At 35.4% G+C, this 23,675-nt stretch overlaps 1 protein-coding gene across 5 annotated transcripts; it reads left to right on the forward strand.

Moving 5' to 3' along the window:
* Positions 1-468: 468 nt before the first annotated feature.
* On the forward strand, positions 469-22,579 carry LOC115438759 (5,6-dihydroxyindole-2-carboxylic acid oxidase). Of its 5 annotated transcripts, none has more exons than XM_030162555.1 (8): positions 469-1,013; positions 6,485-6,807; positions 12,947-13,151; positions 14,575-14,742; positions 14,846-15,019; positions 17,558-17,710; positions 17,804-18,032; positions 21,807-22,579. In XM_030162555.1, exons 1-7 carry the CDS (start codon positions 662-664, stop codon positions 17,989-17,991), a joined length of 1,563 nt encoding a protein of 520 aa, XP_030018415.1. In that variant the 5' UTR covers positions 469-661; the 3' UTR covers positions 17,992-18,032; positions 21,807-22,579. The 5 variants fall into 5 exon arrangements, 4 of the variants coding, with proteins under 4 accessions (XP_030018415.1, XP_030018413.1, XP_030018412.1 ...); XR_003938152.1 differs by having other exon boundaries at positions 470-1,013; positions 14,846-15,025; positions 17,564-17,710; positions 17,804-18,041; positions 21,809-22,579; XM_030162553.1 differs by having other exon boundaries at positions 470-1,013; positions 14,846-15,025; positions 17,564-17,710; positions 17,804-18,038; positions 21,809-22,579.
* The last annotated feature ends 1,096 nt before the right edge of the window (positions 22,580-23,675 follow it).

Here is a 23,675-nt window from a genome sequence, read left to right on the forward strand (position 1 = left end):
TTGCAGTGTAGAAGTGCTTTGGACAAATGGGCAAAAAGACTCACTTACAACATATTTTCCAACCTTTTTATAGTCACAATAAGAAAAAAACAAAAAAAAACTCCAGACAAGGCATTTTAGGTTTAGGGTTTAAAGGGTTAAAGTTCACACACAAAAAACCCCTCGGTCTTTTGAGGTTATTTGTTATAAACCAAACATGTTCCACAGGTTGCACATATCAGATCATGTACTCAGGTCTGCTCATGAAACACTTGTGCATTTAATTAGACTTTTTCCTACTTTTAATGTAGTCCAGTGAGTGAGTGAGTGAGTTCCTTGTGGAATAAAACAGTGCATGACCGGATCACACCGGCTCCTTTGCCTCCATCCCCACTAGGAAACATGATGTTATGTGATGGGATCACGCGGGAGTCAGAAAATCCTGGTAGTCATGCGCTAATCCGGTATTTAAGGCGGATGGTTCACTGGTTTGGGGGGAAAAAAGAGAGAGGGGCGCATGGGAGGGGGAGTTTAGGACCCACTCAGTTGTCAGAGAAAGTCATTACTAGTATGTATGTGTTCTCCGTGGGTGTTTGAGTCCATAGTGGAAGCTGGGGTGTTTATTTCCACGCACAGCAGTTGAACTCATCCGTGCGTAATAGTTGCCACCGGCCGGACAACCATGCGGCGGTGCGTCCTGGTTCTGCTGGGGGCCGTGGTGGTGAGCGCGCAGTTCCCACGGGAGTGCGTGACTCCAGAGGGGCTCCGGAGTGGACAGTGCTGTCCTTCACCCTCCGGACTCGACAATGACGCGTGCGGCTCCAGCTCAGGCCGCGGACAGTGCGTGTTTCTGTCCGTGGACGCGCGCCCGCACGGACCCCAGTACCCGCACGACGGACGGGATGACCGGGAGAGGTGGCCCATCCGGTACTTCAACCGAACCTGTCAGTGCAACGGGAACTTCAGCGGGTACAACTGTGGACGATGCAGACACGGGTGGACTGGAGCCAACTGTGACCAGCGGGTTTCTGTGGGTAAGTGTGGACTGAGTGGGGTTTTGCGCATGAAAATACAATATAGAAGGTCAGGAGAAGCAATTTAACCCTGAAAGCATCTGATGATAAAGAATAGTACGGTGGCCCAGAGGGGCAACAGCCCCACAAAGTATCCACTAGACCCAAAAAGTATCCACTGTAAGAAAAAAGAGAGGACAGCCCCACAAAGTATCCACTATAAGAAAAAAAAGAGAACAGCCCCAAAAAGTATCCACTATAAGAAAAAAAAAAGAGAACAGACCCAAAAAGTATCCACTGTAAGAAAAAAGAGAGGACAGCCCCACAAAGTATCCACTATAAGAAAAAAAAGAGAACAGCCCCAAAAAGTATCCACTATAAGAAAAAAAAAAGAGAACAGACCCAAAAAGTATCCACTGTAAGAAAAAAGAGAGGACAGCCCCACAAAGTATCCACTATAAGAAAAAAAAGAGGACAGCCCCAAAAAGTATCCACTATAAGAAAAAAAAAGAGAACAGACCCAAAAAGTATCCACTGTAAGAAAAAAGAGAGGACAGCCCCACAAAGTATCCACTATAAGAAAAAAAAGAGAACAGCCCCAAAAAGTATCCACTATAAGAAAAAAAAAGAGAACAGACCCAAAAAGTATCCACTATAAGAAAAAAAAAGAGAACAGACCCAAAAAGTATCCACTATAAGAAAAAAGAGAGGACAGCCCCACAAAGTATCCACTATAAGAAAAAAAAGAGAACAGCCCCAAAAAGTATCCACTATAAGAAAAAAAAAAGAGAACAGACCCAAAAAGTATCCACTATAAGAAAAAAGAGAGGACAGCCCCACAAAGTATCCACTATAAGAAAAAAAAGAACAGCCCCCAAAAAGTATCCACTATAAGAAAAAAAAGAGAACAGCCCCAAAAATTATCCACTATAAGAAAAAAAGAGAACAGCCCCCAAAAAGTATCCACTATAAGAAAAAAAAGAGAACAGCCCCAAAAAGTATCCACTATAAGAAAAAAAAAAGAGAACAGACCCAAAAAGTATCCACTGTAAGAAAAAAGAGAGGACAGCCCCAAAAAGTATCCACTATAAGAAAAAAAGAGAACAGCCCAAAAAGTATCCACTATAAGAAAAAAAGAGAACAGCCCCAAAAAGTATCCACTATAAGAAAAAAGAGAACAGCCCCAAAAAGTATCCACTATAAGAAAAAAAGAGAACAGCCCCAAAAAGTATCCACTATAAGAAAAAAAAGACAACAGTCCCCAAAAAGTATCCACTATAAGAAAAAAAAGACAAGAGCCCAAAAAAGTATCCACTAGCCCAAAAAATGATCCACTATAAGAAAAAAAAGAGAACAGCCCAAAAAAGTATCCACTAGCCCATAAAATGATCCACTATAAGAAAAAAAAGAGAACAGCCCAAAAAGTACCCACTATAAGAAAAAAAGAGAACAGCCCCAAAAAGTATCCACTATAAGAAAAAAAGAGAACAGCCCCAAAAAGTATCCACTATAAGAAAAAAAGAGAACAGCCCCAAAAAGTATCCACTATAAGAAAAAAAAGAGAACAGCCCAAAAAATGATCCACGATAAGAATACAAAGAGAACAGTCCCCCAAAATGTTCTACTATAAGAAAAAAAGAAAACAGCCAAACATTTCCACAATAAGAAAAAAACAGAACAGCCCAAAAAATGTTCTACTATAAGAAAAAAAGAGAACAGCCCAAAAAATGTTCTACTATAAGAAAAAAAGAGAACAGCCCCCCAAAATTTTCTACTATAAGAAAAAAAGAGAACAGCCCAAAAAATGATCCACTTTAAGAAAAAAAGAGAACAGCCCAAAAAATGTTCTACTATAAGAAAAAAAGAGAACAGCCCCCCAAAATTTTCTACAATAAGAAAAAGAGAACAGCCCAAAAAATGATCCACGATAAGAATACAAAGAGAACAGTCCCCCAAAATGTTCTACTATAAGAAAAAAAGAGAACAGCCCAAAAAATGTTCTACTATAAAGAAAAAAAGAGAACAGCCCCCCAAAATTTTCTACAATAAGAAAAAAAGAGAACAGCCCAAAAAATGATCCACTATAAGAAAAAAAGAGAACAGCCTCCAAAAAATTTCCACAATAAGAAAAAGAGAACAGCCCCAAAAATTATCCACTATAAGAAAAAAAGAGAACAGCCCAAAACATTTTCCACTATAAGAAAAAAAGAGAACAACCCAAAAAATTAGCCACTAGCCCAAAAAATTATCTTAAAATTTTTCAGCCTATGCTTTAATTTTTGTGGTCACCTTAATTTTAAAGCAAGAGACCTTTCGGGTAAACAGTGCCCCCTTAATTGAAAAGGTTGATGATGTTTTTTTTTTCTTATACTGGAAACTTTTTTGGGCTGTTCTCTTTTTTTCTTATATTAGATGATTTTTTTGTGTTGTTCTCTCTCTTTTTTTTTTTAAAGTGAATAATTTTTGGGCTGATGGATAATTTTTGGGGCTGTTCTCTTTTTTGTCTTATATTAGATAATTTTTTGGGCTGTTCTCTTCTATTTCTTGTAGTGGATAATTTTTTGGGCTTTTCTCTTTTTTTTCTTATATTAGATAATTTTTTGGGCTGTTCTCTTCTATTTCTTGTAGTGGATAATTTTTTGGGCTGTTCTCATCTATTTCTTGTAGTGGATACGTTTTTGAGCTGTTGCACCTCAGGGCCACTGCAGAATACAGTTAAAAAGTTTAAGTAAAATGCACTTTCTCAGCTTTTCACTGGAATTTAATGCATCTGATGTGGAAGCACCATCATCCTCTGCAACTTTGACTCAACAATAAAACAATCAAAAAAGTCACATTTTTCTTTTTTTTTTCAATTTTGATATAATTACCCTTTAATTTACTCTGATTTGTTCTGACCATCTACATAATCAGTAAATTAAATATAGAAAAGTTCCTGATGTTCACTGAAAAATGCTAAATTCAGAGGATAATATGATAATAAATGCTAAACAAACATAGTTTTTCCATATATTTTCATAGTTTTTCAGCATTAATGTTCATTTATTGTGTAATAAGAGATGATTCCAGCACTTACTTGGATTTAAAGCCATAGCTGATGTAAAAAAGCTACATGATTAGAAAATACTCATTATTAGTTTTGACATGTATTGAATGTTTGTGTTTCCATCTATGTAAAAATGACACATTTATCCTCTTAGAGCAGTTATGTTGTTATAATAAGTATATTTTCATATCTATGTATGTGATAGGGTATGCTAGTTATTTCACATATGTCACATGACTTGTATCATTGTATTTCCAGATGATATCTATCTGCTACATATATACCAAGTGGTGCCAGGCACAACAAAACCCCGCCCCTCACATGTATTTCGCTCATTACAAGTAAATGGGAAGATTTTCAAAATTCATAAAAACTTTTACCAAAATGTAACCACATCTATTCTGCATTACTGGCAATCTATAAACCTAATTTGGTATGAATTCAACGAATAGTTTTTCTGCTGCAGACACATGAAATTTTGGCCATTATAAGTAAATGGGGAAAAAAAAAAGATTTAAAAAAATTCATAAAAATTTTAAAGTTTGACCTACTTTTCCCAAAATGTAATGACATCTATTCTGGGTCACTGGTAATCTAAAATCCCAATTTGGTATGAATTCAACCCATAGTTTTGCTGCTACACACATTTGGAATTTCGCCCATTACAAGTCAATGGGAAAAAAAAAAAAAAAAATCATAAAAACATTTAACTTTGACCTACTGTTCCCAAAATGTAACCAGATCTATTCTGGGTCACTGGCAATCTATAAACCCAATTTGCTTTGAATTCAACTAACGGTTTTGCTGCTACATAAATTTGAAATTTCACCTTTTATAAGTAAATGGGAAAAAAAGATTTTTAAAAAATTCATAAAAAATTTGAACTTTGACCTGCTGTTCCCAAAATGTAATCAGATCTATTCTGGGTCACTGGCAATCTATACACCCAATATGGTATAAATTCAACCAATAGTTTAGCTGCTACAGACATTTGAAATTTGGCCCATTATAAGTAAATGGGGAAAAAACTGGTTTAAAAATTCCTAAAAAAAATTTAACTTTGACCTTCTGCTCCTAAAATGTAATGACATCTATTCTGGGTCACTGGCAATCTAAAATCCCAATATGGTATGAATTTAACCAATAGTTTTGCTGCTACAGACGTTTGAAATTTCACCCATTATAAGTCAATGGGGAAAATAAAAAAAAATACAAAAATTCATTAGAAATTTTAACTTTGACATACTGTTCCCAAAATGTAACCAGATATATTATGGGTCACTGGCAATCTGTAAACCCAATCTGGTATGAATTCAACCAGTACTGTGGCTGCTACAGACATGTGAAATTTTGGACATTAGAAGTAAATGGGAGAAAAGAAAAGATTTAAAAAATTCATAAAAATTTTTTTAATTTGGACCTACTGTTCCCACAATGTAATCAGATCTATTTTGGGTCACTTGCAATGGATAAACCCAATTTGGTATAAATTCAACCAATAGTTTTGCTGCTACAGACATTTGAAATTTTGCCCATTATAAGTCAATGGGGAAAAAAAAAAGAATTCATAAAAAATTTGAACTTTGACCTCCTGTTCCCAAAATGTAATGACATCTGGGTCACTGGCAATCTAAAAACCCAATTTGGTATGAATTCAACTAATAGCTTTGCTGCTACAGATGTTTGAAATTTCATCCATTATAAGTGAATGGGGAAAATAAAATAAAAAAAAAAAAAAAATCCTAAAAAATTTGAACTTTGACCTCCTGTTCCCAAAATGTAACGACATCTTTTCTGGGTCACTGGTAATCTAAAATCCCAATATGGTATGAATTTAACCAATAGTTTCGCTGCTACAGATGTTTGAAATTTCACCCATTATAAGTCAATGGGGAAAATAAAAAAAAATACAAAAATTCATAAAAAATTTTAACTTTGACATACTGTTCCCAAAATGTAACCAGATATATTATGGGTCACTGGCAATCTGTAAACCCAATCTGGTATGAATTCAACCAGTACTGTGGCTGCTACAGACATGTGAAATTTTGGACATTAGAAGTAAATGGGAGAGAAGAAAAGATTTAAAAAATTCATAAAATTTTTTTTAACTTGGACCTACTGTTCCCAAAATGTAATCAGATCTATTTTGGGTCACTGGCAATGGATAAACCCAATTTGGTATAAATTCAACCAATAGTTTTGCTGTGAAAGTGTTAAAAAAACAAAAACAAAGAAACAAACTGAACCATAACACAGTACCCCTTGCCTCCTCTTCGGGGGTCGGGGTACTAAAAGTAACAGTATAATAATAAGTAACACCACTTACATATGACATGTTACCACTAATAAAGTCTCAAACCTCTTGCTAAGGCAGTCATTAAAACCTGATCCCCAATTAACCCCTAATGACGCTTTAATCCACTTTCCCCTTCTAATCCCTCAGTGAGAAGAAACGTGATGCAGCTCAGCGCCGATGAGAAGCGTGCATTCGTCAACGCATTGGACCAGGCTAAACGTACGGTGCATCCTGACCTGGTGATCGCCACGCGGCGCTACCAGGAGATCCTGGGGCCCGACGGGAACACGGTGCAGTTCGAGAACATCACCATCTACAACTACTTCGTCTGGACGCACTATTACTCAGTCAGTAAGACGTTTCTGGGCGTGGGTCAGGCCAGTTTCGGAGGGGTGGACTTCTCACATGAGGGGCCCGGGTTCCTGACCTGGCACCGGTACCATTTACTGCAGCTGGAGAGGGACATGCAGGTGAGATGAGGTTCTTGAACCATCACAGATCACCTGTTTGTCTTATGGAGAGGAAAAAAAAAAACAGATATTAAACAATTTCATGTCTTAATGAGCTAATAAGCGAGCAGAAGTTGATTTGGAGGGTGTTTTATGGAGCAAATGGATCCGTTCTGGAGGATATGTGAACAGTCAACACCACTGTGCACATTATGTTTAACACTCGGGTATCCGGGTGCACGTTTTAGGCACACTTTGCACTTCATGTTAAAAAATTTCATATTATTTTTCACAATTTAAATAAGGTTAGAATTCAAAAGTTGTTACTTTTTTTGCTTAAAACACAGGTGTCAAACATGCGGCCCAGGGGCCAAATCCGGCCCGCCAAAGGGTCCAATCTGGCCCCTGGGATGAATTTGTGAAATGCAAAAATTACACTCAAGATAATAACAGTCAATTGTTTTACTTTAGGGCCCATATAAAGCCCTACTTTAGACGAAAGTGGGTCAGATCAGTAAAATATAAAAACATACAAATAATGACAATTCCAATTTTTTCCTCTGTTTTAGTGTAAAAAAAGTGAAATTACATGAAAACGTATAAATTTACAAACTAGTCTTTCACAAAACATATGAAAAACTAGAAATGTGTTAAGAGAAGTTAGTGTAATTTAACTAACATTCCGCCAGTTACTAAAATATTTTGTAAATTTGCAGATCCATTGTGATCTGTAAGTTGTAATGCACATTTACAAATGATAAACAGAGGCAGAACAGAGTTAAAATTGCACTTATTTTTCTTAATAAATTTCAGTTTTTTCAGGGTTGTTCATGTTATACACATGTTTAAAAGGACAGTTTATAGATGTAAATGTTTCCATAATGTCATTTTACTTTTTTCACTATAAACCACATTAAAATGTTTGGAGTTGGTATTATTTATATATTATTATGTTATTAACCCTCCGGTATCCGGGTGCGCCTTTTAGGCACACTTTGCACTTCATCTTAAAAAATGTCATATTATTTTTCACAATTTAAATAAGGTTAGAATTCAAAAGTTGTTCATTTTTGCATGATCTTTAAAATTCTGGCCACCAATTAAAATTTGCACATTGTAAACAAAAGAAAATTACCAGACTAGCATCTGTCTGCCAAGTGTGCCTAAAACGCACTATTTCTTCCATTTGATATGTATGATTAGGGCTGACCTGGATTTACAAATATAAAATCAAATTAGAGCAGAAAAATAAATCAATATATAATATTTAATAGTTTGATTTATAGGTGTGCATTTTACGCACACTTGGTGACAGATGCTAGTATTTTTGTACATTTGACCTAGCACCAAAAATAATCATGCAAATAAATCAATGTTGGAGTTAATCATTGACATATGCCAGGATGAAAAAATCAAATAATATGTGATCAAATTTTTATGTAGTATATTGAAAAAAAAAATATATATTTTTTTTACATCCAAAAAAATGGTTTGTTTACATTACAAACACGGCATTTAAAGGGCTAAAAAATGTGACAATTATTGAGTATTGGGTATTTTTATTTACGGCTCAAGTTGATGAAATAGAAAAAAGTGTAAAAGAATTAAAAACAAACTTGATAAACATTTTTTTTGACATTATTCCAAAAGTGTACGAAAAAGGCACACTTGGTGCTTAGTAAGGGCCTTGGTGGACGGGATACCGGAGGGTTAAGTGTGAAAGTAGTTCAACAATCTGACTCTAAATCAGTGGTTCTTAACCTTGTTGGAGGTACTGAACCCCACCAGTTTCATATGCACATTCACCAAACCCTTCTTTAGTAAAAAATAAAATATGATTTTTTTCAAATTCAACACACAGGCATATGTTTTACTGGTGCACAAAATGAACCGTGCATTAACATCACTGTGTTCAAAGACCAAAAACCAATACAGTGCATGAACTTACAACAAATTACATACCTTTTCACAAAGAAATGACCTTTTTTAATACTACCACACTGAAATGGTTTTAATTTGTAACCTTATGTGATCCAATAATGAACTTATTGTATTTATGCTATTTATCATTTTTAACATTTTAACACACACCCATCACCTAATTTCCATCAGGCTACAATAATAATGAATATTTACTGCAAATCAGTGTGACATCTGCTGTTGTCGAGTGTGTGTCTTGACCTCCGCCGAACCCCAGAGACTGACTCACCGAACCCCTAGGGTTCGATCGAACCCAGGTTAAGAACCACTGCACTAAATTCACCAGCAGATGTAAAAGCTGGAGGGTTTTCTATTAGGTACTTTACAAATTACAGTCAATAATGCAAATAGACTTAGACTTAATTCGTCCCAGATGGGAGGTTTGTTTCCACGTGACTGCACATGGAATTGTCACACAAACACACACATTAGTTGCTTTTCCATTGGACATCTGCGCAAAACTTTACCGATATTTACTAAGAAGCATTCATTAACCCATAAAGACCCAGAGCTAATTTCGTGGCAGTTCCCAAATCCATTTTTCTCTCTATGTAACCTCTCTTTAGTGTAGGGGTGTCAAACTCATGTTAGTTCAGGGGCCACATTAAGCCAAATTTGATCTGCAGTGGGCCGGACCAGTGAAATAATAACATAATAATATATAAATAATGTCAGCTCCAAATTTTCTTCTATGTTTTAGAGTGAAAAAAGTAAAATTATGTGATGAAAATGTTTACATCCACCAACAACTATCCTTTAAAACAATGTGAATAACATGAACAAACTGAAGTTTCTTAAGAAAATGAAGTGCAAATTTAACAATATTATGTCTCAGTTTCTTTATTTACACATGTAAATTACAACTTACAGATCACAGTTAATGAACAAATCCACAAAACATTTAATACAGGGGAAGAATATTGGTAAACTTGTACTTCAGACATTTCAAATTTTTCATATTTGTTCAGGTTATTTGTGTTTTGTTTTTTTTTGTGAAACGATAGTTTGTTTTAGTGTAAATACAGTAAAATGACATGAAAATGTTTATGTTTACAAAGACAAAAATTCGGAGTTGTGAGTATTTATAGGTTATGATGGTATTTTACTGATTCGACCCACTTGAGATTAAATTGGTCGGTATGTGGTACCTGAACTAAAATGATTCATATCTTCAGTGTAATTTTTTGCATTTCACAAATTCATCCCCCGGGCCAGACTGGACCCTTTGGTGGGCCGGATTTGGCCCCCGGACCGCATGTTTGACACCTCTGCTTTAGTGGTTTATCACCATTTATCATAATGTTATCCTCTCCATTTTGCATTTTTTCAGTGAAAATCAGGCATTTTCTTATATTTATTCACTGATCATGTACTTTAATCGTTATGCTGTGATAACATTTGAAGGTTATTATAACAAAAATAGAGAAAACTTGAGAAAAAAGTGACTTTTTCAGTTAAATCTATCATTAACTGAACATAAACCAAGTGTTTCCATTCACTGTCAGTAGTCGCTTTTCCATTGGACATCTGCGCAAAACTTTACCGAAATTTACTAAATGTTGAAAAAACATACGTGCGTAATGTTGGTTTTTCCATTAAATCACAAATACGATGATTTGTTTATTTATTATCGCGAGATGACATGAGAAGTCATCCCATAAACATGGCGACAAACATAAATATGGTGTGGATTTACAGATATATTCATTATTATTATATATTATCATTATTATTATCATTATTATTATTATTATTATTATTATTATAGATTGAGGAGTTAAATCTTGTACTAAATTAAAAAATGACTGGGTTTCCTGGTGTGTCCGCACATACCACGACATGTTTCTTCTTCTTCTTTGCTTGTTGTAACAGATTCAGATTCAGATTTATTATTTGTCATTCAAAAAAAACACCCCAGATGCTGTTAAAGAACGAAATAGCAAAATGCACAGCACGAAATAAAAACACAGAAAAAGAATCCTAAAAACACCGACTAAAAACAACCCATACATAAGATAAAATATTAAAAACTGCACTAAAATAAATAAATAGTTATTAAAGATAAAAAAAAAGAAATATTGCACAATGGAGGGGTCACTATTACACCTATTATTGCACATTCCATTATTTTACTTCACCCCCTCAACTTTTGTTTAGCGGTCTTATTGCTGTTGGAACGTACGTCAACATCCGTTTTTTTAATTCACATGACTCTAGTTGCGAAAAAAGGTCTTTCCATTGCAGTTTTGCGTGATATACCATTTGCGCTTCGCTTGAAAAACCACCTCTCGCCAGCGCAAAAACTTAGACTTTTGGCAAAATTGTCGTTTTTCCATTTGGTAAATTTTTATGCGCAACTTATATTTGCGCAATTTGAGGGTCAATGGAAAAGCGACTATTGACATGAAATAGAAAAAAAACATACTGAAAAGGTAGACATATCACAAATACACTTAGTTAATAATAAGTCATATTTTATTATCAGCATGTGTTCTGGCCCTGCTTGTACACATATTCAGTAGCTATTAAAGAACCTACTTTCATGTGTTGCAAATGTATTTATGCAGCGATATTTGTTTAATCAGATTGTGTTAAAATGCGAGTCAGTTTACAGATTTATTCAACCATCACTGAATAAAGTTGAGGATTTTTCTTCCGTTGCTTCAGGCGGTAAAACACATTTTTGGCTTGTGGCTGCTGGAAAAACAGTAAAATAAAGACAAATTGCTTCCCTTTCGAATTCCAGTTCACAAAGACTAAAGCAATGCACACACCTTATAAATGAATACAATACAATACAATGAACTATGATGCAAATTAGTGACATCAGACATAATCGTCATGAGAGTAATTGAACAAATCCACCCAACAAACAAAACAAAAATGAACCAAAAATCAGTAGAATGTCATGAAGTTAATAAAACTGTTGCAGAAACAGGGCGTTGAACATCAGGGATCATAACCAGGTAATATATGTATATTTACAAAGAGTATTAAACAGCACCTCATTAGAAAAACTGTGGAAGATTGAGGGGAATTCACGTCTACAAGGGGTTAAGGAGTTAAATTTATCACTGAAAGCTGATTTAGATGAGCTCATAGACAGACAGACAGACTTTATTGAGCCCAAACTGGGAAATTGTAGTAATGTAATAGAACTGAATAGGCTTACAGGTGATCTCTGCCAGTGACACGATAAGATCCAGACATACAGTATATAAAAAAAGTATAAAATAGTGTGCAATCGAAATATATATGCAAATTAGAGAGAAAGGGTAACATTTTAAAGATATAAAAAGTAATATGAAAATGTGCAAATGTAGTAGTAGTGGTAGTAGCGTAAACAGTGTAAACAAAACACACATGTAACAGTTTTTGAATGTGGTGACATAGGCAAATGTGTCCCAAATCCGATTTTTTTTTGCCCATAGGTGACTTGTATCCGATGTGTTAAAGACAGTTTGAACAGCACAAATCCGATTTTTTCAAATCCGACAGAGGCCACTTTCATTTGTGGTCCTGAATCGGATATGTATCCAATATTTTACAATGTGACTTCAGTTTGTTTGTTTGTTTTTTTCTCTTTTTTGCAATTTTTATTTTTTTCATATTTATTTATTTATTTGTATTTGAATGTTTTTGTTATTTTTAGAAAAATGTTCTAATTTATTTTTTATTTTTATGTTTTTATTTTAGTCATTTTATTTATTTGTCATTTTTAATTTTTTGATTAAGTTTTTTTTTTTTTTTTTTTTAAATAGTATACGACTTCAGTTTAAACGGCTAGGTTGCATTTATCCAACCTTTACGTCATTGAAATGCAAAAAATGTCACAATTTTGCGTAACAGGAGAAGAAGTGGCGGGAAAAACATACTTCTGTAAACACAGTGCGTACAAACGTGGTCATGTATTAGTCAGGACCTCTTTTGTGCATGCGGGCCACTTCAGGGTTGCATTCAGTTCATACTCAAAACTGATAGAAGTCGCATTTAATGTGTAACATGAATGAGCACACAAAAAAAATCGGATTTCACCAAAAAATCCAAATTGTGCATTAAGACCTGCTGTCTGAACATAGCCATATTCTATAGGTACCTGTTCATTCAGTTCCCTTAGATCTTTATACGCTGCAGAAACTAGCGGTCACTACCTGAATGTGTCGTTTTTTTGCCCAACCAGGACATGCTGCAGGACCCGACTTTCGCCCTCCCCTACTGGAACTTCGCCATCGGTGGCAACACATGTGACATTTGTACCGACGACCTGATGGGAGCCAGGAGCACCTTCGACGCCAGCGCCCTGAGCACCAACTCCATCTTTTCCCAGTGGAGAGTCGTCTGCGAGAGCGTAGAAGACTACGACACTCTGGGAACCATCTGCAACAGTACGACCACTGTTCTGTGTTTATTCGGTGCAGGGTAATCGCTGGTGTGTCTTATCTGGTGGTCGTTAACCCATAAAGACCCAAATATACACCAGTGACCAAACGCATCTACTGATCTGAAATGTTTAATAACCTTAGAGCCATTTATCCTATCAATCCATGTAAATAATTGGCTTAAAATACTGTTTTTCATCTTCTCATGGTCATCAGATATGACCTATTTGGACGTTCAGAGGCTCCGTAGTGAATGTGGAAACACTGTCATCTTCTACAACATTGATTCACCAATAAAACCCATGGAGTTTGATCACTAGTTGCTTTTCCATTGACCCTCAAATTGCATAAATATAAGTTGCACATAAAAATTTACCTAACGGAAAAACGACAATTTCACCAAAAGTCTCATTTTTCGATTAAAAGTCTTGGCGCTGGCAAGAGGTGTTTTTTTGGCCATAGCACAAATGGTTTATCACGCAAAACTGCAGTGGAAAGACCTTTTTTCGCAACTAGAGTCACTTGAATTAAAAAAGCGGATGTTGACGTAAGTTACAACAAGCGAAGAAGAAGAAGAAGAAACATGTCGCGGTATGTGTGGACACACCAGGAAACCCAATCATTTTTTAATATAGTACGAGACAGAGGGGTAATATATAATAATAATGAATATATCTGGAAATCAACACCATATTTACGTTCGTCACCATGTTTATGGAATGACTTCTCGTGTCATCTCGCACTAGTAAATAAACAAATCATCGCATTTATGATTTAATGGAAAAACCGACATTACGCACTTGTGTTTTTTCGATATTTAGTAAATATCGGCCGGATGAAGCAGAAGATAATGGATGGATGGATAGTAAATATCGGTAAAGTTTGCGCAGATGTCCAATGGAAAAGTGACTAGTGACAGTGAATGGAAACATTTGGTTTGTGTTCAGTTAATGATAGATTTAGACGTATATTTTACTTATTTTAAATTAGCCTTAGTTTTAGTCGATTTTAATGTATTCATTTATTTATTAGTTATTTATTTTATTGATTTGGCAAATACAGGTCCTCGGAAACCAGTTTTGTTCTCGTCTTTGTGATGGAATGACAAATAAACTCCTTTGAATCCTTTGAATTTAACTGAAAAAGTCACTTTCCTCAAGTTTTCTTTGTTTTTGTTATAATAACCTTCAAATGTTATCGCAGCATGATTGAAGTACATGATCAGTAAATAAATACCAGAAAATACCTGATTTTCACTGAAAAAATGCAAAATGGAGAGGATAATATTATGACAAATGGTGATGAATCACTGAAGAAAGGTTACATAGAGAGAAAAATGGATTTGGGAACTGCCATAAAAGTAGCTCTGGGTCTTTATGGGTTAATTAATGCTTCTTCGGCGGTTGTTTTTTTTTTTTTTTTTTTTTAGGTACTGAGACCTCTCCCATCAGAAGGAACCCAGCAGGAAACGTGAACAGGCCGATGGTCCAGCGTCTCCCAGAGCCCCAGGACGTGGCAGACTGTCTGCAGGTCAACACTTTCGACACCCCCCCCTATTATTCCACCTCCTCCGAAAGCTTCAGAAACACGATTGAAGGTGAGTGTGTGTTTGGGGTCAAATGTGTGCTGAAGATTTAGCTCTCCGCTGCACACAAACACATTTTTCTTACACCTTTTTGTGTTTTTTTTTTTTTTGGCAGGTTACAGCGCCCCCCAGGGCAACTATGACCCTGTGGTGAGGAGCCTCCATAACCTGGCCCATCTGTTCCTGAACGGGACAGGAGGACAGACCCACCTCTCACCCAACGACCCCATCTTTGTCCTATTACACACCTTCACAGACGCCATCTTTGACGAATGGTTGAGGAGGCACAGTCCAGGTCTTTGAACATCCACGTGTTCTTATTGATTTTACACATTATTTCTAGACATGTTCGCATAATAAACTCATGTAGGATGATAAGTGAACCCTTCCACCAAATTCCCAGCATTGGAATCAAATCATGCAGCCATACTGAGTTCACGCATTCTGTAAAGTGGTCGAAAAATTCAGTGCAACTTCGTTTTAATTCAGTTTTTTTTCTCATCATGATACTGATAAGTTAAATCAGACATCTTTAATATTAGCATAAGCAAATTTTTTTAGTCTCGAGTTTTGTGAAGTTCAATAACACAAAGAAATCAGCAACTATTTTAAATGTAAAACCAGATCTGAGGTTATGTTATCTTCTTCTCTGCAATGGAGTAGAGTTGTAGCACCCCCTATAGGTATGGAGGTTGTTTGGTCATTTAGTTTTGCTGCTACAGACATTCGAAATTTGGCCCATTTTAAGTAAATGGGGAAAAAAACTGGTTTAAAAATTCATCAAAAATTTGAACTTTGACCTACTTTTCCCAAAAAGTAATGACATCTATTCTGGGTCACTGGCAATCTATAAACCCAATTTGGGATGAATTCAACCAATAATTTTGCTGCTACAGACATTTGAAATTTTGCCCATAATAAGTAAATGGGAGAAGAAAAAATAATTTAAAAATTCATAAAAAAATTTGAACTTCGACATACTTTTCCCGACATGTAATGACATCTATTCTGGGTCACTGGCAATGCATAGACCAAATTTCGGAGGAATTTAACCAATGATTTTGCTGCTACAGACATTTGAAGTTTCACTCTTTAAAAGTAAATGGGAAAAAAAAATGTTTTTAAAAATTCATCAAAAATTTGAACTTTGACCTACTTTCCCCAAAATGTAATCAGATCTATTCTGGGTCACTGGCAATCTACAAACCCAACTTGGGATGAATTCAACCAATAATTTTGCTGTGGCATTTGCATTTTCGCCCATTATAAGTAATTAAGGGAAAAAATGTTTTTAAAAATTCATCAAAAATTTGAACTTTGACCTACTTTTCCCAAAAAGTAATGACATCTATTCTGGGTCACTGGCAATCTATAAACCCAATTTGGGATGAATTCAACCAATAATTTTGCTGCTACAGACATTTGAAATTTTGCCCATAATAAGTAAATGGGGGAAGAAAAAATAATTTAAAAATTCATAAAAAAAATTTGAACTTCGACATACTTTTCCCGACATGTAATGACATCTATTCTGGGTCACTGGCAATGCATAGACCAAATTTCGGAGGAATTTAACCAATGATTTTGCTGCTACAGACATTTGAAGTTTCACTCTTTAAAAGTAAATGGGAAAAAAAAATGTTTTTAAAAATTCATCAAAAATTTGAACTTTGACCTACTTTCCCCAAAATGTAATCAGATCTATTCTGGGTCACTGGCAATCTATAAACCCAACTTGGGATGAATTCAACCAATAATTTTGCTGTGGCATTTGCATTTTCGCCCATTATAAGTAATTAAGGGAAAAAATGTTTTTAAAAATTCATCAAAAATTTGAACTTTGACCTACTTTTCCCAAATAGTAATGACATCTATTCTGGGTCACTGGCAATCTATAAACCCAATTTGGGATGAATTCAACCAATAATTTTGCTGCTACAGTCATTTGAAATTTTGCCCATAATAAGTAAATGGGGGAAGAAAAAATAATTTAAAAATTCATAAAAAAAATTTGAACTTCGACATACTTTTCCCGACATGTAATGACATCTATTCTGGGTCACTGGCAATGCATAGACCAAATTTCGGAGGAATTTGCCCAATGATTTTGCTGCTACAGACATTTGAAGTTTCACTCTTTAAAAGTAAATGGGAAAAAAAAATGTTTTTAAAAATTCATCAAAAATTTGAACTTTGACCTACTTTCCCCAAAATGTAATCAGATCTATTCTGGGTCACTGGCAATCTATAAACCCAACTTGGGATGAATTCAACCAATAATTTTGCTGTGGCATTTGCATTTTCGCCCATTATAAGTAATTAAGGGAAAAAATGTTTTTAAAAATTCATCAAAAATTTGAACTTTGACCTACTTTTCCCAAAAAGTAATGACATCTATTCTGGGTCACTGGCAATCTATAAACCCAATTTAGGATGAATTCAACCAATAATTTTGCCGCTACAGACATTTGCATTTTTGCCCATTATAAGTAATTGGGGGAATAAAAATGTTTTTAAAAATTCATCAAAAATTTTATCTTTGACCTACTTTTCCCAAAAAGTAATGACATCTATTCTGGGTCACTGGCAATCTATAAACCCAGTTTGGGATGAATTCAACCAACAGTTTTGCTGCTAGAGTGTAAACAAACAAACAAACTGAACCAAAAACAATACCCCTTGCCTCCCCTTCAGGGGGCAGGGTAATAAAAAAAGAACAAAAACCAAACAGGAAAGTCATTGTAGTCCTGTGAGATGCTGAGATTTTTAAAGAAAAACTATTAGATTTTTAAGTCTTTTAAGTTTTTTTGTTAATACATGAATATATGTCCAGATTCTGCTGTTTATCCTGAAGAGAACGCCCCCATTGGTCACAACCGAGGCTACAACATGGTGCCCTTCTGGCCCCCGGTGACCAACGCTGAGATGTTTGTGACCGCCCCCGACAACCTGGGATACACTTATGAAGCCGAATGGCCAGGTAGGCGCTCTGGATCACCTCTAGTGCTGCTGGATATTCTTCCTAAGTTTTCCTCTGACAAGGCTAATCAATCACACGCTCGTGCCTTTCTAGGTCAGGCCTTCACTCTGACTGAAATCATCACCATGGCGATCGTGGCTGCCCTTGTGGTGGTCGCAGTCATTTTTGCAGCCACGACATGCGCCGTGCGAGCCAGGTCTTACAAGATGGAGGGTCTTCAGCCGCTGCTCGGGGATCAGTACCAGAGATACGACGACGGCAAAAGCCAATCTGTGGTTTAAGACCACAGCTTCTTCTAACGTCATCCACGCAGTTTGGTCACATTTGTCCCTTCCCAGATAGCAACTATTTTGGCAGCATTATTGCATACATTTGACATTTTTGGCTTTCTTTTGGCATTATGAAAACCTTTAGGCTTAACTGTGGTATAATTAACCCTTTCATGCACACTGGTCACTACAGTGGACGGCTGTTCAAAAGTGTTCTCTTGTATATTTATGGATTTTGTTGTTTTAGTTCCATATCAGCCAACACAGTGGATGCTTATGCTTCATCCCATACACTGCAATTCATACCATTACTGTAACTTTGCTGGTCTAGATAAACCTGATCTGCAGTCAGATGTTTGAGGGTAAAAAAAACTGCTAATTGTTATTAGACTGTAATTAACAGGTTTTTTTTTTTTTTTTTTTTTTTTTTTTTTGCATATTATCTCCATGCAGGTATGTTAAAATGTGAGAAAACATCAGATTAGCAGCATTAAAAATGTTTTTATTTCATAGTTTTCACACAGTATATCAGTAAATACATATTTCTTTGGTTCTAAAACTAAATGCATGGTGTCCAGCTGAGTGGACATTTTTGTAACTCCATAAAAATAGGCTAACAAAAATCAATAGAATTATTATTTTTATGCCTAAAGAGGGACAAAAACACTCAGGAAAAAAATCATGATTAAGGTTCTCATAAGTCATGCATGAAAGGGTTAAGGTTATCCATAATAGATATGGAGGCACCAGCAATATATGGCAGAGTTCTGGCATATGTGTGGTTAACCAAAAGACTGGGCAAACAGAGGGATCAAGTATAAGGATGGTATGGCATGTTTATGGCAAACCAGAAGATTGACTAAAGAGTGGCAACATCTTATTCCATATATGGATGTGTTTTGGTTGTTTTTTGGCATATTTCTGTAAAGCCAAAACACTGCGCAAAGAGCAGGAATTTCTACCCAAAAGAAAACCCCACTTCATTTTAAAAGCATGATCAGCACAAATTTGGGGTGAATTTTGGCCTCCTTTTGGGTCAGTTTTGGCTACTTTTTGGCAGCATTATGGGGATTTGGGGCTTTTCTGGGACAATTATGGCTATATTTTGGAAGTACGCAATTAGTTTTAGGTAAATTTTGGCTTCCTTCTGGTTTGATTTTGGCTTGCCTATTTAGGGCCCATTCATCCGCCAAGAACTTTGCCAAATGGCATGCCAGTTTTGGGCCAGATTTAACCTTCCTCTCGTGTTAGGGACGGCACCGACCCATTTGAGGTTTTAAATGCATAAAAGAACCACATCAAATTTGTGTATTGCATTAAGGCTTTTTGACTTTGTCAGTAACCTCTATTTCAACAAAATAATACAAAAACATTTTTTTCCACTAAATTATGAAATGCTCTGGTTGAAATTATGACCTTTGTGTTGTTAGGGTTGGTTTCCAACCAGTTATAAAAATAAGATTATAAAGCAATATTTAGAACCAAAACTGAAATCATCAGCCGACACACTGACAGCCAGCTCCTCTCCCAATCAGGTGAGCTTTAGGGCACAGATGTCAAACATGCAGCCCGGGGGCCAAATCCGGCCCGCCAAAGGGTTCAATCTGGCCCTTGGGATGAATTTGTGAAATGCAGAATTTACACTGAAGATATTAACAATCAAGCATGTCAATTCAATCTAAAGTGGGTCAGACCAGTAAAATACTACCATAATAACCTATAAATCACAGGTGTAAAACATGCGGCCCGGGGGCCAAAACCGGCCCGCCAAAGGGTCTAATCCGGCCCGTGAGATGAATTTGTGAAATGCAAAAATTACGCTCAAGATATTAACAGTCAGTTGTTTTACTTTAGGGCCCATACTTAAAGCCCTATTTTAGTCTCAAGTGGGTCAGATCAGTAAAATACGACCACGAAAACCTACAAATAATGACAATTCCAAATTTTTCCTCTGTTTCAGTGTCTAAAAAAAAGTGAAATTACATGAAAATATGTAAATTTACAAACTAGCCTTTCACAAAAAATATGAAAAATTAGAAATGTGTGAAGACACAGGTGTCAAACATGTGGATCGGGGGCCAGAACTGACCCGCTAAAGGGTCCAATCCGGCCTGTGAGATGAATTTGTGAAATGCAGAAATTACGTTCAAGATATTAACAGTCAGTTGTTTTACTTTAGGGCCCATACTTCAAGCCCTATTTTAGTCTCAAGTGGGTCAGATCAGTAAAATACGACCATAAAAACCTACAAATAATGACAATTCCAAATTTTTCCTCTGTTTTAGTGTTAAAAAAAAGTGAATTAAACATGAAAATATGTAAATTTACAAGCTAGCCTTTCACAAAAAAATATGAAAAACTAGAAATGTATTAAGACACAGGTGTCAAACATGCGGCCCGGGGGCCAAAACCGGCCCGCCAAAGGGTCCAGTCCGGCCCGTGGGATGAATTTGCAAAGAGCAAGTTAGAGCATCAAACTCAAAAATAATATCATAATAACCTATAAATCATGACAACACCAATTTTTTTCTCTATGATTTAGTGCAAAAAACATTATATTATGAAAATGTTTCCATTAACAAACTATCCTTTAACAATAGCATGTGAATAAGTTGAACAAAATGAAGAAATGAAGAAAATTAAGTGAAATTTTAACAATTTTCTGCCTGTTACTAAATGTTTTTTGTGCATATGTATAAATGAAAAGTCGAGGCATAATATTGATAAAATTGCACTTATATTTCTTAACAAATTCCGTTTTTTTCAGGTTATGCGCATCCTTTTTGTTTGGATAGTTTGTAAATGTAAGTATTGGCATAACTGAACGTTAATTTTTGCACGAAAACAGTTTGGAGTTGTCATTATTTATTGGTTATTATGCTATTATTTTACTGGTCCGGCCCACTGCAGATTAAATTGGACTGAATGTGGCCCCCGGAAGAAAATGAGTTTGACACCCCTGCTATAAATAAAGAAAACCACAAATTTCTCTCTTTGTTTTACTGTAAAAAAGGTCAAATTACACAAATATTTACATTTACAGACTAACCTTCTACAAAAAAATGTGAACCTGAAATTTTTTAAGAGAATTACATTGAGTTTTACCAACAATCTGCCTTTTACTAAATGTTTTGTGTATTTGTTGATCCACTGTGGTCTGTAAGCTGTGATGTACATGTATAAATGATAAACTATGGCGTGATGTTCTTAAAATCGCGCTTATTTTTCTTAAGAATTTTCAGGTTGTTCGTATTTGTTCGTGATATGTTCGAGTACAGTTCATAGATGTAAACATTTGACTTTTTTCACTCAAAAATATAAGAAAAAACATTAGAGTTGATATTAATTATAAGTTCTTATCCTATTATTTGGATTATTTTACTGGTCCGGCCCACTTTAGATCATATTTGTCTGTATGTGGCCCCTGAACTAAAATGAGTTTGACACCCCTGCTTTAGGGGATTCTCATTTTGCCTTGTTATCCAGTTTACCTGCACAAAAACAAAACAAGCAAAGACGGGCATGTCCACATATATGAGGTCAATTCAGTATTGAGTTGGTAACATGCAGAGTGCACATTGAGGGGTATGCTGACAAAAAACAGGCCCGGAGGCTCGCACCAAAAATATTAAAACCAATATTTTCATGGATAAGGAAGCCTAACAAAGTAAACAGGAGATGAGAAACAAATTGGACACTAGATAAGAGTTTTTAGTGTATTTTACAGGTGATTTAAAACATGGGTCAAAACCGACCTGTTAACATAAGAGATGGTAACAGAAAGCTAACACAAGAGGAAGGTTAAGCCGTAGTAATTTTGCTATCTGGGTTGTTTCTCAAAGCTGCGAGATGATAGGTGGAGTTATTGCTGCATTCATGTCCCACTGTCAGAGCTTTTATCTAACAGACCAGTTTACTTGACATGTTCCCTGTAGATCCCAAACCACTCACTCATCTTTGCCATTTCCAGATTATGAGGAAAAGTTTGAGTGTTTGACCACCAGATGGTGCTGTAATCAGATCCTGACCAGGCCTTGAACAGAGTAATATCCAGGGAATGCCTTCTGTAGCAAAGTATGTAGGGTTTTCCTTTATTCACACTCATGAACACAGTCTAATTTAAGGATAACCAATATTTGGCTGATATTTGGTGAAGAGATACACAGCAGTGACTATAAAATGCACTGTGTGTGTCTGGGAGCCATAACGCCCACATGGGGGTGCTATATTTCAACTTCTGAAGCTGTGGAGCTCATTTAAAACAGACGTATAGCCTCCTGAGTGTTTTGTTTGGCCTGTTTTTCCACTGTCCTAATAATGTATTTAGGTGAATGAAATGTATAGTAGATCAATTAAGACACCTAAGTGAACTGTATATTCTCACGTTGCAGCTTTTTTACATGTTTCTATCTGTTTCTTTCCATCGTTCTGCTTCTTCTCTTCAGTCTCTTCACTCTTCTGTTTTTACATTTATATATTTGCAGTAACATTTTTGATCTGGGTGCACGCCAAATATTTTGTTTGATTAAATGTTATGCTTATATACAGAGGTTTTTGTTGATTTTTATGCACGGATTAAATGTGATTAAATACACTTTTTTTTTTTAATAATAATAATAATGAATTTTATTGCAGACACAAGTACATATAACACAAGCCTACAACAGACAGGATAAACTGAATAACAAGGAGATACAGAATTAATAATAACAATAGTAATAATTTCACCCATAAAAACCCAGTGTGACATTTGTTGCAGTTTCCTCTATATTCAACCATCCTTTTTTTTTTTTTTTTTTTTTTTAATATTTTTATTGACGTGTATGCAAGAAAATGAAAGGTACATGCCAACACCATGGCACACTGATGTCAACATTAACCAGGTTTGTAAACACCATTACTTTCAGATTTACATATTTTTTTAGGAACAACTAATGAAACCAGACAAACAATATAATGAAAAGAATACTAAGACATAGTCTGAATAAAATAATTAAACTGGTGACATAAACATAAGAAAATAAATACGTAAGTAATAAATAAATTTTTTTTAAAAAAGGGAGGGGGAAGGGAATTACATTGTCTCAAAAAAATCCATAAACGGTTGCCATTTATTGTAAAATTTGTTCAAGTTTCCTCGTTTTGAATATCTAATTTTATATTCAACCATCCTTAAGTGGTTTATCACCACTTATTATAATATCATCTTCTGTATTTTGTGTTTTTTTTCTGTGAAAATCAGGTATTTTCCAACATTTAATGTACTAAACATGTAGATGTTCATAAAAGCTCAGAATAAAGTTGAGGATTATTATATCACAAATAAAGAAAACTGAATAAAAAGTTCCTTTTTTAACAAAATCTATCACTAATTGAAAATAAATCAAGTTTTTCCATCCACTGTCATTGATCCAACTCCATGGGTTTTACTGGTGAATCAGTATTGTAGAAGATGACAGTGTTTCCATGGTAACTACGGAGCCTCTGAACGTCCAAATGGGTCATATCTGATGACCATGAAAAGATGATAAACTGTATTTTACACCAATTATTTACATGTATTGATATTAATAGTGGATCGACAGGTAAAACAGTTTAGATCAGTAGATGGTGGATGTTTGGGTCTTTATGGGTTAATAAAGAAAAACATAATCTGTATCCTGTGTATTTTTCACACCAGATGACACTACTTTTTT

The sequence above is a fragment of the Sphaeramia orbicularis genome, chromosome 18, assembly GCF_902148855.1.
Source record: "Sphaeramia orbicularis chromosome 18, fSphaOr1.1, whole genome shotgun sequence".
Lineage (NCBI taxonomy): Eukaryota > Metazoa > Chordata > Actinopteri > Kurtiformes > Apogonidae > Sphaeramia > Sphaeramia orbicularis.

Excerpts from the sequence above, each read along its gene's own strand:
- LOC115438759 (XM_030162555.1), top strand. The coding sequence starts at position 662 with ATGCGGCGGTGCGTCCTGGTTCTGCTGGGGGCCGTGGTGGTGAGCGCG. Across the intron at positions 6,808-12,946 it reads AGCTGGAGAGGGACATGCAG|GACATGCTGCAGGACCCGAC; the intron begins GTGAGATGAGGT and ends TTGCCCAACCAG. Across the intron at positions 15,020-17,557 it reads CGAATGGTTGAGGAGGCACA|GTCCAGATTCTGCTGTTTAT; the intron begins GTCCAGGTCTTT and ends ACATGAATATAT.